Raw genomic sequence first — 15,941 nt, 5'->3', positions numbered from 1 at the left:
ATGCCTTTTTATACTGATTTAAAGTCTGAGAGTGAATCACTCTATAAGGTACAAAACAATTTTTAATGCTTTTTAATATGGATTTAAATTCTGAAGATGAATCACTTAATCTAACGTGATAAAAAATCCCTCTACCACAATTTTTCCTCTCATTTAACTTATCAGAAATGGCAGTCCAGTTTTCCTTGAGAAGGCTATAGGCCAAAGTTCATTGCTGGGTGTTTATTTAGAACTGCAATATTTTACTCGATTAATCGACTGGCACTTGACTGACTCCGGGGTTCATAAACCACGAGTGGGTGCATCGCAGATCAAGCAAGCTGTGAAAATGCAATCGGCGGAAAGAAGCCGCTGAGGAGGAGGCGAAGTGGGCGCTAAATCCTTGATGGAACACCCACCGATATATCCTGGAGAGCCGACGGCAAATGCTCACTGACCGAATCAGATACTTTCCATAATGTCAGTTTATTTGCTCTACGCTCCCTACTCAATAAATATTTAACAATTGTGTATATTTACTGATTATTTTTGGTTAAATATTATTTGCATCTCGGACTCTAAGCCTTTAAGCCATCGCCCATGTCCACGCAGAGTAAATAAAAAATAAATCGAAATTCATGTGGGTTGTTTCGGTCACCCCGGGCGTATACTTTATTTATGTGTATTCGCCGACTACAATCAACTCCAATTCAATCCACTCGCGCTGGCCCATAAATCAAAAATGATTGATAAACGGTGCAAAGGGGGGAACATAAACAAAAAGCATCGCATTTGAGTAGCCTAATAATTGCACATGAAATGTCATCACACACACGGGAAAAATAAAGCAAAAACCAGAGGGCCCACGTCGGTAATCATACGCCCCGTGTGCCCAGTGAAAGAATGGTAGAATTGTGGCCGAAATGCCCGACGGTGCGTGAAATCCGTTGATTACTTTATTTTCGGGCTGAAAGTGCGCATTTCGGTGCTGTCTGTCCGGGTGTTCCTAGCCCTTGGGCGATAAGCGGATGCCCTGCACCACAATTAACCTGTGGCTGACCACACGGAACCCGCCCAGAAACCTCCCAGAAAACTCATCCCTCCCCCAGGAAACATCATACATATAACAAACCCCATATGAGCAAACAATTCCCGCGCTGGCAGTAAAACGCAATCGAACAAATGAATCTCCTCCTTTGTCCTCCTTGGCCAATTGAAGTGGCATTCTATTTTATTTGATTTTAAATCTGATTTCAATAAGGACTTAAGCTTAATAAAAAGAGGAGCCAAGATGACTGCCGGACCTCCAGCATTTGCTTTTATCTGTCAAATCCAAATATATATATTCTTTATACGACCGAGCAATTCGTTGGGGGAAAAGCTCAAGTGTAACCATTTAATTGGAAGGGAATTTCTCCTGGCCAGTTGGGCCTGAATAAAAGTGTTTCCTCTTGGCTAAAAGCCGATTAAACTCCTACGTTCCTTTAAATTAACCAATTGAAAAGCAATTCAACCCGGTAATGAAAATTTGAGAGTTTTTACGATAAATATTCTACTCTTTAGCTCAAACTTAATTCCCTTTCTAAGGATGAAGGATGAAATTCCTTAATACTTGATTTTTTAACCATTTCTATTGTTCCATTTGCAATGATAATTTGCAATTTAACCCATCATACTCCTACTTTGTCCCACATGTTTGATGATATTCCGAAATAGTTGGTTATTCCTTTTGGTATAGCCTTTAAGGTAGCCACAAATGTTCTACCCTTTAGCTCAAACTTAATTTCTTTTCTAAGGATAAAAGATGAAATTCGTTAATATTTAATTTTGTTTACCATTTCCAATGTTCCTTTTACAATGAAATTTTGAACTAATCCCATTATACTCATATGATTTCAACTTTCATGGATTTTTTTAAGCAGATGCAATCAAATTGTTAAGGTTTTGCCCAACGTGTTCAATGAAAATCCCAAATAAATGGTTATTCCCTTTACCGAAACCACTTATCGTTATCTATAATTCATGGTCTATCTGTGAGCTTACCAATCCGATGAAATTAACAAATTATAATGAGGAGTCACTTTTTATTATCGCATTGGTTACATTATCATAGTCATATTCCAGCTGCGTATATGAATTTTCGGAATCACTTCTTGAGGACAGCGTTATCAAATAGATAGCTAAAATATCGCCTAATTCACACCTGAAATGATATTATGCCCGATTATAATTATCGGTTTGATAGAGCATTATGGACTCCTACAGCTTGAGACTCGAGAGGTCGGCGGCATCGTCATAGATTTCTTCAGGGAATCTTATCTCTTTGGCCGTGATTGATGGCAAGTGCTATAAATTAGACCCGGTCTTCCGATCGGCAGTTAGTCGAAATCGAGTAGACAACAAAACAAGATTATGTTGAAAACCATTGGTGTAGTCCTCATCCTGGTGGCTCTGGCCACAGCCGAGCTCCACCGCGTGCCGATCCTTAAGGAGGAGAACTTCGTGAAGACCCGTCAGAATGTCCTGGCCGAGAAGTCCTATCTGCGCACCAAGTACCAGCTGCCCTCCCTTCGCAGCGCTCCCGAGGAGCAGCTGTCCAACTCAATGAACATGGCCTACTATGGAGCCATCACCATCGGAACTCCTGCCCAGAGCTTCAAGGTTCTGTTCGATTCGGGCTCCTCGAACCTGTGGGTGCCCTCCAATACCTGCCAGAGCGATGCCTGCACCACCCACAACCAGTACGATTCGAGTGCTAGCTCTACCTATGTGGCCAATGGCGAGTCCTTCTCCATCCAGTATGGAACTGGTAGCCTCACTGGCTACCTGTCCACCGATACCGTCGATGTGAGTGGCCTGAGCATCCAGAGCCAGACCTTTGCCGAATCCACCAACGAACCGGGCACCAACTTCAACGATGCCAACTTCGATGGCATCCTGGGCATGGCCTATGAAGCTCTGGCCGTCGATGGAGTGGCTCCTCCGTTCTACAACATGGTGTCCCAGGGTCTGGTCGACAACTCCGTCTTCTCGTTTTACCTGGCCCGCGATGGCACTTCCACCCAGGGTGGTGAGCTGATCTTTGGCGGCTCCGATTCGTCCTTGTACTCTGGTGATCTGACCTATGTGCCCATCTCGGAGCAGGGCTACTGGCAGTTTACCATGGCTGGATCCTCCGTCGATGGCAGCTCCCTGTGCGAAAACTGCCAGGCTATCGCCGATACTGGCACCTCTCTGATCGTGGCTCCCTACGATGCGTACGTCACCCTGTCCGAGATCGTCAATGCCGGTGAGGATGGCTATCTGGATTGCTCCACCGTGAGCTCCCTGCCGAATGTCACCTTCAACATCGGTGGCACGGACTTCGTCCTGACCCCCTCGGAATACATCATCCAGTCGGAGGGCACCTGCATGTCTGCCTTCGAGTACATGGGCACCGACTTTTGGATTTTGGGCGATGTCTTCATTGGCCAGTACTACACCGAGTTCGATTTGGGTAACAACCGCATTGGATTCGCCCCAGTAGCCTAGGTTACGATCTGCAATTAGTAGAGTTCAATAAAGTTTGAGTACCTTGAGTATATTTTTGGAATGTCTGGGTCACCCTCTCCAGGTTCTACAATCTTATCAGTTTACGACACTGTAAGGGGGTGTTTTATAGGCGTCGGCTAGTTCAAGTGCTTATTAATAGTTTCGGGATTTTTTTTTACTTTCAATGTTTTTGATTTTCCTAGAATTAGGTGGTCATACGATTTTAACTTCTTAAAGGGTTCCTCATTTATATTAATAAAGACCATTTATGATGATAACGATTGCTTTTTTTTGTCGCCTTAATTTTGAGTTGGCAACCAAGGTTTTATATTTATCTACTTTACCTTTCCTGTTACACATATTTTAGAAATACATAATAAGGATTACTTCGGATTGTGTTTATGCGCTTTGTGATTAAAAATCCCTATAAATCATTGTTCAGGAATATTTTCTTTAAGGTTTCCAATCTGAAAAGGGTTCCTCATATTTAATTAGTTACATCAATAATCTCTGTTTTATTGCATTTGACAGATATTATAAAAAATAGTTGGGTGTAGTTGGGATTATTCTAAAGAACAAAGAGTATTAAAACTATACAAAACCCTTCCATATCTGTAATTTATTGTTCAGGATTGTTTTTCATAAGGTATGACTTGGCGAAATATACCTACTCAATCGTTTAAGAGCTTCAAATTTTAAATTTTATATAGCTCTAGCACCCGAAATAAAATTATGCCTGATTATAATTATCGGAATGATAGAGCATTATGGACTCATATAGCTTGAGACACGAGAGGTCGGCGGCATCGACATAGATTTCGTTAGATGGCAAGTGCTATAAATTGGACACGGTCCTCCGATCGCCAGTTAGTTGAAATCGAGTAGACATCGAACCAAGACTATGTTGAAGACCATTGGTGTAGTTCTGATCCTGGTGGCTCTGGCCACAGCCGAGCTCCAGCGCGTGCCGATCCTCAAGGAGGAGAACTTCGTGAAGACCCGTGAGAATGTCCTGGCCGAGAAGTCCTATCTGCGCACCAAGTACCAGGTGCCCTCCCTTCGCAGCGCGCCTGAGGAGCAGCTGTCCAACTCGATGAACCTGGAATACTATGGAGCCATCACCATCGGAACTCCTGCTCAGAGCTTTAAGATTCTTTTCGATACGGGCTCCTCGAACCTGTGGGTGCCCTCTAACACCTGCAAGAGCACCGCCTGCACGGCCCACAACCAGTACGATTCGAGTGCCAGCTCTACCTACGTGGCCAATGGCAGGTCCTTCTCCATCCAGTATGGATCTGGTAGCCTCACTGGCTTCCTGTCCACCGACACCGTCGAGGTGAGTGGCCTGAGCATCACGAGCCAGACCTTTGCCGAATCCACCAACGAACCGGGCACCACCTTCAACGATGCCAACTTCGATGGCATCCTGGGCATGGCCTATGAAGCTCTGGCCGTCGATGGAGTGGTTCCTCCGTTCTACAACTTGGTGTCCCAGGGTCTGGTCGACAGCTCCGTCTTCTCGTTTTACCTGGCCCGCGCTGGCACTTCCACTCAGGGTGGTGAGCTGATCCTCGGCGGCTCCGATTCATCCTTGTACTCGGGTGCTCTGACCTATGTGCCCATCTCGGAGCAGGGCTACTGGCAGTTCACCATGGCTGGAGCCTCCGTCGATGGCAGCTCCCTGTGCAACAACTGCCAGGCTATCGCCGATACTGGCACCTCTCTGATCGTGGCTCCCTACGCTGCGTACGTCACCCTGTCCAATATCGTCAATGCCGATGAGTATGGCTACATAGAATGCTCCACCGTGAGCTCCCTGCCTAATGTCACCTTCATCATCGGTGGCACGGACTTCGTCCTGACCCCCTCGGAATACATCATCGAGTCGGATGGCTACTGCCTGTCCGGCTTTGAGTACATCGGCACCGACTTCTGGATTTTGGGCGATGTCTTCATTGGCCAGTACTACACCGAGTTCGATTTGGGCAACAACCGCATTGGATTCGCCCCAGTCGCCTAGGTTATGATCTGCAATCAGCAGAGTGCAATGAAGTTATGAGTACATTGAGTATATTTTTTGAATGTCTGGGTCACCTTCTCAAGGTTATGATCTGCAATCAGCAGAGTGCAATAAAGTTATGAGTACATTGAGTATATTTTTGGAATGTCTGAGTCACCTTTTCAAGGCTGGAGGGTTCTACAATCTTATGTCAGGGGGTGTTTTATAGGCCGTCTAGTTCAAGAGCTTATTAATAGTTTCGGGTTTTTTTTATTACTTTGTTTTTGATTTTCCTAGAATCATACGATTTTAACTTCTTAAGGGGTTCCACATTTATATTAACAAAGACTATTAGGACTTCTTAGCTGATCTTAATTTTTATGATGATAACGATTTAATTTTAATTGTGGCCTTAATTTTATGTTGGCAACCAAGGTTTTATATTTATCTACTTAACCTGTCCTGTTACACATATTTTAGAAATACATAATAAGGATTACTTCGGATTTTGCTTATGCGCTTCGTAATGAAAAATCTCTATAAATCATTGTTCAGGATTATTTACTATAAGGTTTCCAGTTTAAAGAAGGTCACTCACATTTATTAAGTTTTATTTCACTCTACAGATATTATAAAAAATAGTTGGGTGTAATTGGGATTATTCTAAGGAATAATACGCATTTAAAAGAGCGAGATCATTAAAAGAGTACAGAAGCTATACAAAACCCTTCCATATCTGCGATTTATTGTTCAGGATTATTTATTATAAGCTATGACTTGGCGATATATACCTATTCAATTTTCTAAGGACTTCAAATTTTAAATTTTATATAGCTCAAGTGAAAACGTTTAGAGACTATAATACCCCATATATCTCTGTGATTTATTGACACTTAAGGAGAGGTGGTTATCCAACTGTGTTATCCGGTAGTCCGCAAATCCCAAGCTGGCAGTGGAAAAATGTTGACTCTTCCCAAGATGGGACGGATGAGGGTGGGGTGTTATGGAGGCAATGACAGAAGCCATCAGCTCGGAGAGCCAATTCATTTGTCCAGCCTGTTGCCTGGGCAATGATGTGTGTCACCGGGTGTCAGGAGGGGTCTCTGGGGATCTCGGGGACCTCGGGGACTTGGGGACTGCCACAGATGTCAAAGAGTAGCCAGTGATGTCAGTGAATTGTGCGAGACTATAGTTTTGCAACTGTAAACACAACAGTGACAACACCATTTAGAAGTGGCTGGGGAGGAAGGACGAGGGGCTTCCGCATCCGTGTACGATGACAGGAAGTGGAAGTGCAGTTGAGCAATGCAAAAAGTCGAGGTCCAAACGGGGACAACAGTTCATAGTGCCGCTGTTAGCCTGGTTCACATGCAAATGAGTTGGTGGGGGAAAGCGACGGAAAACCGACGGAAAACAGGAAGGGTAACCCAGATATGGGGTTGGGATTGGGACTGCTTCGTTGGGCAGTTAATGAATCACTTAATGGAAAAACCTGGTCGCCATTGCCACCTGACTTCCGTTCTGAGTGTAAACTCGACCCTCCCAATCGATTTTTAATTGTGTCTGATTGATGTTGACCCTAGAAAACTAAACCGCTTGGCTTTCGGGAATATTTGTATAAACACTTGGAAAAATTTAATAATTAGAAAGACCATAACAAACGGATCACAAACCGATGTTTTGATATAGTGTTAAATATATATTAGAAATAATAAAATCAAGATATACTTTTAGAACCCCTATAACACCATTTTTGTAAAGGTCTACATGTTAACATGTTCTAAAAGATGTGTTTAAATACACATTTTCCATTTTGGCGCGAGTCTTGACTAGTTAAAAATTATTTTTATAAAGCCACAACTAGATCAAACTTAAAATGATTATGATTTTGGAAAATAAAGTTTTATTAATTAAGTATTATTGCAAATTGGATTTATTATAATGATTTTAAGAATAATCCAACGCCAAATATTAGTAAATAAATCGTTTTTCTAGTCTTTGGTAAACAACCCCTTCAAGGTATTTTATCACCAAAACTTCCAGATTTCGCTTTTTAAAGTCTCTTGTTTTGAGTGTATGAATTTTCCCTAATATACATAAACATTTTTAACTCTTTCAGGAGACAGCACAATGATGACAAACCGATGTGCTAGCTTCGCCTTGGCCTTCCTCCTCTTCTGCTTCTTGGCCATCTCGAGCATCGAGGGAGCTCCGATGCCCAGGTAGTTGTACCCTATATATTAAGTCCCCACCCACATCCTACATCCTACATCCTACATCCCACAGACATATCCTTTCCAATTTGGCTGGGGACATAACCTAATTAAATTCTGGCACTTCAGCTGCAAAAACCCAAAAAATGTGGCATACAAATATTTGAGCAAAGCAATTACCCCACTGAGCGCCAGTCAATGTTGGTTTAAAACAAGTCTTGGCCATGTGGGCGATGAAAATGTACTTAGACTGCCGAATATAAAATTCACATGAATTTTCACACCACACTTTCGAGTGTCAGCGTCTTTTTCCATCACTTTCAAATGAAAATTTTCAATTAATTAAATGTAAACGTTGGCAGAAAAGTGTGCCAAAAATTCTAGTACTTGGCCACACACTTGAGTGGCATACATAAGTAGATTGCACATTTTAAGGCAGGCAAAGATAACAATTCGGGAATATTTAAAACACAATTTCCCATCGTCAGAGTGACTATTAAAAATTCATTGGCATTGCCCATCTAATTAGCAATTGCTCGAATGGAAAATGGCCCAAACATTTCGGCATTAACAAATAATTGGGTTCCCATGCAAATGAAGATTCTAATCCAACCGAATGTCAAATTTAACAGAGCCAAAGTAATTAGATATCCTGTTCGTACGCAGTGCCCAAATGTATAAATACAACGAGGCTAAACTTTAATTTTCCATTTCGCTGATTTTTAAATAGCCAATCCAATGGTGGCGGATATGGGCCTGGCTATAACGAACTGGAGGAGGTCCCTGACGATTTGCTGATGGAACTGATGACTCGCTTTGGACGCACCATAATACGGGCACGAAACGATCTGGAGAAGTGAGTATTGAACTTAAGAATCAGTTGGTAGTCTTAGCCCCTATATTGGTCAAAAATCCTCTTTTTAAGTGATTAACATAAAACAGAAATAATAATATGTACATGCTCATTAGGCTTATTCTTAAAAAAAAAAAAAATATGAGGGGTTTTATAAAGCCGGTTTTAAATTGTTTAAAATACTGTAACTAGAGAATTCAACCTTAAAATTAAAGATATATGCTAAAAATTATCACAGAACTTTAAACGGGTTTGTTTGTAAAACTGAAAAGTAAAATTTAAAAATAAAGATAAACAATGAGTATTATAAAAATGTAAAATAAATGTTCTAAGCAATATTCAATTTTCTATGACACTATGTAAACTAACCAAATTTAACCTTGATAAATGCTTAAATTAAATTAAAACCGCTTTAAATCGACCTTTTCAAATGTGTTCACAAATTCCGAGAAAATGGTGGTCAAAGTTGAAAAATAGCAGTTCATTGCTAGATTTCAACCGCATTTACAGACGATCGGATTCTTGGTTTGTAAGTTTGTCAAAATATTTAAAAAGTATCACTCTTTATTTTTCGAACACCATACTCAAAATAATGTTAAAATTTTTTTAAAAGGAGCTATAAACAAATGAAGACATAGTCAAAGTGCCCTCGTACTTTGTCCTATCCAATTCGTCTAATAGTATGATTTTAAATTATAATAATATAAACAGAAGTTAATAACAACAAATAACTTTTAAATATGAGGGCGGTGCCAATAAGTTTTAATTAAGTTTGCCTGTTTACAAAGAACCAAGTCATGTTAATATGTATTTATTCCGCAGCTCCAAGCGAACAGTGGACTTTGGGTTGGCCCGGGGATATTCGGGAACCCAGGAGGCGAAACATCGCATGGGTCTGGCTGCAGCCAACTTTGCCGGAGGACCCGGGCGGAGGCGGCGATCCGAGACCGATGTCTAAGTCGACCCGAGGAGTCCGGGCTGCGCATCCTGTGGACGTTAAGGACGAGTGTCAACTTCTCAACTAAAAACTTGACCCATTCTTTGACTCTTTCTCAGAGCTTTAATTTGCATTACGTTAGATCGTTGGTTATTCATTGTACATATATATTTATTACGGATCTCTGTCCTCATGTATTCATCGCATATTTTCTTACAAGTATTTTGCTGCTTTATGAAAAAACAAAAATATTCAACGGATATCGAAATTATAAATACCAAAGGGCGAACATTTAAATAAAAAACGTTAAACTGTTGCTCCGAAAGACACTATTTATGAAAGTTTCCATCTCAGATTAAACTCAGTCTTAATTGCTCGTTTTAACCCAATTAAAAAGGGAAAAGCTAAGAAAAGAGAAGGGAGAAATTTAAATAAATATCCTACATATATATTCAAGTGTAAGCAAAATCGCGCAAAAAATCTTTAACTAGGTATGTCTTACATTAACGAAAAGCTACACGAAAACACATTTAATGCAACACACCTTTGGCCCCCAAAATGAAGCCAATAAAAACCCCAACGAAACTGAAAGTTTATTTCACCCATAGCCGAATGGTCTCGCGACTTTTTATTATATTGTAAATATAAATTACAAAAACACACGTACAACTAATGCGATACAAATATACACATATATATTAATATACCTATGGAATTCTACTTGCATATATTTAATAATTATTGTGTCTATGGAAAAATGCTGCAAACATATAAATTACCGTGAGTCGGGACACGATCAAATAAAAGTCTACATTTTGAGAAACTTCACATTGTTGTAGCGTTTTTTCTGGGAACTTGTGTTGTAAAATCCTTAAATTTATTTCCATCTATTTATTTTACTCAGTCACAGGTAAAATTGCACACACTTGACCCAGTTGGTTGAGCTTAAGCCATCTAATATCCAGAGCTCATAAAATGTATTCTTTTGGGAGCTGCAAATGCATTACAAGCCGCTTACACAAACAAACCACTCGATAAAGGAGCAACCGAGCTGGAAATGCAATTGATTTTATTTATTTACAGGCAAATTACAGTGGGCTGATTTATGCATGGAGTTCGAATGGTTTCCTAGGCACATAAGTGGTCTTCGAGGTACCATAAATGATACCACAATTAATTCAGAGCTGCTTAGGTGTAGTAAATCCAATAAGAGATTATTAAGTGTAGACACATAAATAAATTGTGTCAATAAACAATGTAGAAGCAGCAAAAATTTGGTATATATTGAAAGCTGATTTGATTTGAAGAGTACTTGCGATATCTAAAAGTATCTCACACAAATGTATGAATGAGAATAAATAAGACTTTACGCATCGGTGAATTCTGTGATTCACATTTATATCTTTAGAAAGGATAACAATAATGAAAAGCTTTTCAATTTAATTCCAAAATTGCTATCAGAAGCGGTTTATGGCATGCAAAGTATACATTTTTCTCAATCAGTTAGCAACTATCTTAATCCAGAACGATTCCGAATCGCTGCTCTTGGGATGGGACTTTAAACTGGGGGTCTAACATCCCTGCAGAAACTTGTTGCCGATAACTGCGACGTCGCTTTCTGGATGCTGGGTCCTCCACCTCGTTCCTAGGAACCACACCATCTTCCTGCGTTTTAAGTTTCAACAATTCATCGCGTAGCCACTGATTTTGGAGAGCCAGTAAATCCACCTGTAGTTAGATAATAATTGATTACACTATATTAAAATAGTTGCTTTCAACAGTACTTACGCTTTCTAACTCGAATTCCATCTCATCAATAACATCATACGCTTTTTCCAGCTCGTTTTTAACAAGGTCCATCTCATTCCTTAGTTTTTCGGTTTCACTATGTGAGTTTTTCTTAAGTAGCCGCGAAAATTTCTTTTTAAGGGGATTCACATTTCTTTTTTTGCACTGACATGTTCTGTGATCCATGACCGTTAATAACCAGTTTGAAAGCGCAACTGCATTGAGGCAAAAGCTCTTCGTATAGATTTTAAAGGTACGGAAACATTGGGGGCACTCAATGGTACGCGATAAGGTATTTTTTTCTTAGGAAATCTTAGCAACCATAATTTAGTGGATTTATTGCAACCCAAGAAAGTAAATACTTCTAAGGTTTTCGTCTTGTAAGGATCATAAAGTTAAACACTATACAATTTATGTTTAATTTCAAATCACACGAAAGTGCTTGCACTTTAATTTTTTCAATGTTAATGAGCTAGAACGGAAAATATGTAGATAAATGCCATTATTAAGCTGATTCAGGAATGAATTCGATTTCCACAAATCGTGAACTCCAAATGTTCAAATGGATGGGTTTGAATGAGATATATAAATTGGGACAATTTATAGCTGACAGAACCTAAAAAGGTATTTAAAGTTAGTTGCCATTTTACTACTAATCCAAGTAAACGTACCACTTCGGGAACCAAACCAGTGTTGTGGAGATAAATGGTCAGCGGAGAACTGCGATTAATCAGAACTTGGGAGAGGCGTGAGTGGCTGACATACAAAAAATGGCAACTTAACTTGGTAGACGACAAGTTGAGGATCCTTAGACTGGGGCACAGACTTATAGAGTTCCACAAATGGGTGGGCGAAGGTATTTCGAGCAATTGCACCAGGTGCAGCTCCTCCAGCTGCGGCAACTTGTGGCAGATGGCGTGCAGTTGCTGCGAATCGATGTCATCCTCTTGCAAGACAAGTCGCCGAAGATTGGTCATGTGCATAATACTTTCCGCCACCCGTTCACTGCTCCAGAAGGAGTCGTTGAAGAGCAACGATCGCACCTTCAGTGGCTTGTGCCTGGCCACCGAACTCAGTAGGAACTCATAGTAGTCACGCGTGTAGAAGGCCAGGCGGCGGAAGTGCGGAAGATTCATCAACCGGGTGAGGAAATCCCCTAGCAAGTGGTGGTCGTCTAGGATCAGCTCTTCCAGCGTTGAGCATCGAGTGATAGCCAGCACCTTCTCGCCCAGATTCACATTGTAACTGTAGTAGAGCAGGGTAAGCTTCGTCAGCTTTAGGCTGCCGAAGATCTGCTCGAAGGTGTCCGTTTCCAGGTACTCGCACCAGATGAGATTCAGCTCTTTGAGATCTGACCATTGCCACAAATAGCGTCCTGTGGTGCTGCTATTGAGTGTGAGACTGGTCAGGAACGGGAACAGCTCGGTCAGCAGAAGGGTTTCCTCGTCGGCCTCCTCGAGATTGTAGTCCATGTGGCAGTCGAGCGATCTGAGCTGGGGAAAGCTGAATTCCGTCCACTTCATCAGCAGATCCCGACTGGCATTGGGTAGATCTAGGCGCTCCACCGATCTCGACCAACCGCCCAGGCATTCCTGCATCAGTTCTAAGTACATATTGAGATTAGTAGGGAATCAAACGATCAACACTGAAGCTAACTCTCGTTCCTGTCCAGAAATTCCAGATCCTCTCGGGTCAAAGTCACTCTTTTTAGATGTTTCCATTGGTATTTCACATAGGATGCAATACTTTCGTTCACTTGGGCCAGTGACAACTGATCACTCATGGGCAGGAACTTCAGAATAACTATCCATACATCTTCATTAATACTATCCATTTTTAATGATAAAATTTTGAAAACAATTAATAACAAAACAAAAAAATCAATGAATTAGCGAACAAATGGGCTCCATGTAATGATTTAAAAACCAAAAAATAAACAAATCAAAACAAATGGGAACTGACAGCTGTTGAACTGCTTGCAAATCTCCTAGAACTGCTTGTTTCAAAAATAAACTACTTGGATGCTTCTCAGTGAATGGCAAAAAAGAAACGATCCATTTTTGAAAAAGGATAGAATTTTCAAAAATTAAATAATTATCTTAAGTTACAGGTATTATTATAAATTATAAATCTTTATTGATTTAATCATAAAAGTAACTAATAATCAGCCCTTGATGACCGCAATGGGTCGCATTTTAATGCATTTTTTGCTTATGCCAGCCGCGTGACAGGTGTCGACCACATCGGTAACGTCCTTGTAGGATTCAGGAGCCTCCTCCATGACCAACTTGGGCGAGGCCACGCGAATGGCGATGCCCAATTGATCCAGCTTGTCCAGCACCTCCTTGTAGTCCAGATTGCGGCGGGATTTGGCACGGGAGAGGGCGCGACCCTAAAGATCAGAAACAACATGTATATTAAGCGATAAAGTAAAATAAATAAAAAATATACATGTTTTCTTCACCCTTATCAAATAATATATACACAAATAATGCGCTATCAAAGAGCTGGTTGTTATAAATATGACTCACTTTTGCAGTTTGCAATTGAGTGCGAAATACCCATTAATGGGTACTGATAACATAAACAACAGGTTCATAACTGAACTTCAAAACTCACCGCTCCGTGGCAGGTGCTTCCGAAAGTCTCTTTCATTCCCTGCTCCGTTCCGGTCAGCACGTAACTGCAGGTGCCCATGGTTCCACCCACCAGAACAGGCTGCCCAGTGAGCTGATAATCGACTGGGATCAGGGGATGGTGTGGGGGAAATGCGCGAGTGGAACCCTTGCGGTGAACCAACAACTTCCGCTCCTTGCCATCTACCATGTGGTTCTCCACCTTGGCAATATTGTGAGATACATCATAGATTACATGCATGTCGAGATCATCCGGGGTGGTGTTGAACATCTTGGCGAAGGCCTGGCGGGTAAGGAACGTCATGGAGCTCCGATTGACCCAGGCAAAGTTAGCCGCCGCAGCCATGGCCTTCAGATAGTCCTGTCCCTCCACCGAATTGATCCTGGCGCAGGCCAGCTGTCGGTCATTGGTCTCGATCTTGTCCCGCTTCATGGCCTTCTCCATTTGGACCAGGGCATCGGTGGCCACCTGGTGACCGAAGCCGCGGCTGCCCGAGTGAATCATCACCACCACCTGGCCCGTCTCCTCGATGCCCATCTTGGAGGCGCTCCATTTATCGTAGATCTCGTCCACCACCTGGATCTCGGCGTAGTGATTGCCCGCACCCAGGGTTCCCAGCTGGGGCAGTCCTCGCTTCTTGGCCCGCATGCTGACCTTGGCGGGATCGGCATTCAGCATTCGTCCGTACTCCTCGCAGTGCTCCTTGTCCTCCGCCCAGACATAGCCCTCCCTCAGCGACCAATCCATACCCATTTCGAGGGCCTCCTCCAGATCGCGGGCATTCATGGGGATGATTCCCTTTGAGCCCACGCCCACGGGGATGTGATCGAACAGAGACTGCGCAAGTTGCTCCTTTACGGGCTGTACATCCTTCTCGTAGAGATTTGTGCGCAGCAGGCGGACACCGCAGTTGATGTCGAAGCCCACACCACCGGGACTCACAACGGACAGGGGATCATCCATGTCAAAGGCGGCCATGTTGCCAATGGCGAATCCGTAGCCAGAATGGATATCCGGCAGTCCAATGGACCGACCCACGATTCCCGGCAGGGCAGCCACATTGGCAATCTGTTTGACGCCTGGCAGGAATCCACCGACTGCTCCCGGGCGACACGAGTTTTTCAGCTCCTCCAGCATCAGGCGTTCCAGGCGACTGTTCACGTAGAAGCACCCCTCCACGTTCATGTTCGGCTGGAAGCCCTTCTTGATCCGCCAGCAGTGGTCGCTCACCTTCTCCAGGTACTTGAGCTCATCGTTGTAGGGACGCACCACCATCCTGGTCTCTGGGGGTTTTCTTTGTCAGCTAGTCGGTTGCAATTTATAAGGTTGTTATTTCGTCAGTTTTCGCATTGCATGCCGGCATGAAATAGAGATGGAAGAAAACGCGAGTCGATACTATCGAAGTCAGCAAAAAAATACCAAGTATCTCCATTATGGCCATATGACACTTGCTTGAGTTTTGTACCGTTATTTAGTATTTCCTTTCTATCGTCTATTTTAACTTCTTCCTAATTTGATAGAAGGAACGTTTTCTTCTACAGAACAATTGAATAATATATGTACACATTTCCCTCTTTAAACGGAAAACAATACTATTTATAAAATAATTCAGATATATAAAGTACATATATATTTATTGCTTAGAGATAATCGCTAAAAAAGGCTGTAAATTGGACAATTAACACCTATTTTAAATGCTTCAAGAGTATCTATGTTTTCGGACTTAAAATACGCATCAATTTATAATAATTATGTGCATTACCAGGCTGCCAAAATATATTGAATTCCCTACTGCTACTGATAACGAAACTCAGATTTGGGCATAGTTGAGTTAGATTCTCATCGGAAATGGGAGCTGGGCTTGTGACATGGATGAGTTTTAGGGACGGCAACCTGTTGAATATTAGAGGTTTGATCCTCTAGTTAGTAGAGTCTAGTAGTACTGTCCATATGAAAGAAACCGAAGACTTCCAACCTGTCTGCCGATTCCACGTGCTGAGATAT

General features: G+C 41.9%; 6 protein-coding genes across 7 annotated transcripts; 3 read left to right on the top strand and 3 right to left on the bottom strand.

The window, feature by feature from the left end:
* The first annotated feature begins 2,352 nt into the window (after positions 1–2,352).
* On the top strand, positions 2,353–3,560 carry LOC108021018 (beta-site APP-cleaving enzyme). The gene has a single exon (XM_017089498.4). It carries the CDS (start codon positions 2,392–2,394, stop codon positions 3,508–3,510), a length of 1,119 nt encoding a protein of 372 aa, XP_016944987.3. The 5' UTR covers positions 2,353–2,391; the 3' UTR covers positions 3,511–3,560.
* An 809-nt stretch (positions 3,561–4,369) lies between these two features.
* On the top strand, positions 4,370–5,579 carry LOC108021019 (lysosomal aspartic protease-like). Its single transcript, XM_017089499.4, has one exon. The coding sequence runs from the start codon at positions 4,412–4,414 to the stop codon at positions 5,528–5,530; it is 1,119 nt and encodes a 372-aa protein (XP_016944988.3). The 5' UTR covers positions 4,370–4,411; the 3' UTR covers positions 5,531–5,579.
* A 2,046-nt stretch (positions 5,580–7,625) lies between these two features.
* Positions 7,626–9,663, top strand: Dh31 (diuretic hormone class 2). 2 transcript variants are annotated; one of them, XM_017089501.4, is made up of 3 exons: positions 7,626–7,731; positions 8,453–8,578; positions 9,398–9,663. In XM_017089501.4, exons 1-3 carry the CDS (start codon positions 7,640–7,642, stop codon positions 9,531–9,533), a joined length of 354 nt encoding a protein of 117 aa, XP_016944990.1. In that variant the 5' UTR covers positions 7,626–7,639; the 3' UTR covers positions 9,534–9,663. The 2 variants fall into 2 exon arrangements, with proteins under 2 accessions (XP_016944990.1, XP_016944989.1); XM_017089500.4 differs by having other exon boundaries at positions 7,626–7,734.
* A 1,280-nt stretch (positions 9,664–10,943) lies between these two features.
* Positions 10,944–11,572, bottom strand: LOC108021022 (uncharacterized). Its single transcript, XM_017089502.4, has 2 exons — positions 11,301–11,572; positions 10,944–11,240 (listed from the first exon to the last, which is right to left on the bottom strand). The coding sequence occupies exons 1-2, from the start codon at positions 11,484–11,486 to the stop codon at positions 11,028–11,030; spliced, it is 399 nt and encodes a 132-aa protein (XP_016944991.3). The 5' UTR covers positions 11,487–11,572; the 3' UTR covers positions 10,944–11,027.
* A 41-nt stretch (positions 11,573–11,613) lies between these two features.
* LOC108021017 (uncharacterized) lies at positions 11,614–13,249 on the bottom strand. The gene is made up of 3 exons (XM_017089497.4): positions 12,957–13,249; positions 11,972–12,903; positions 11,614–11,916 (listed from the first exon to the last, which is right to left on the bottom strand). Exons 1-3 carry the CDS (start codon positions 13,132–13,134, stop codon positions 11,806–11,808), a joined length of 1,221 nt encoding a protein of 406 aa, XP_016944986.3. The 5' UTR covers positions 13,135–13,249; the 3' UTR covers positions 11,614–11,805.
* A 162-nt stretch (positions 13,250–13,411) lies between these two features.
* RtcB (RtcB RNA ligase) lies at positions 13,412–15,313 on the bottom strand. Its single transcript, XM_017068518.4, has 2 exons — positions 13,920–15,313; positions 13,412–13,692 (listed from the first exon to the last, which is right to left on the bottom strand). The coding sequence occupies exons 1-2, from the start codon at positions 15,210–15,212 to the stop codon at positions 13,465–13,467; spliced, it is 1,521 nt and encodes a 506-aa protein (XP_016924007.1). The 5' UTR covers positions 15,213–15,313; the 3' UTR covers positions 13,412–13,464.
* Positions 15,314–15,941: the final 628 nt, after the last annotated feature.

Source organism: Drosophila suzukii, chromosome 2L (assembly GCF_043229965.1).
Source record: "Drosophila suzukii chromosome 2L, CBGP_Dsuzu_IsoJpt1.0, whole genome shotgun sequence".
In the NCBI taxonomy this organism is placed as follows: domain Eukaryota; kingdom Metazoa; phylum Arthropoda; class Insecta; order Diptera; family Drosophilidae; genus Drosophila; species Drosophila suzukii.
The sequence above is the reverse complement of the archived record's forward strand: the minus strand, read 5'-3'. Positions and strand labels throughout refer to the sequence as shown.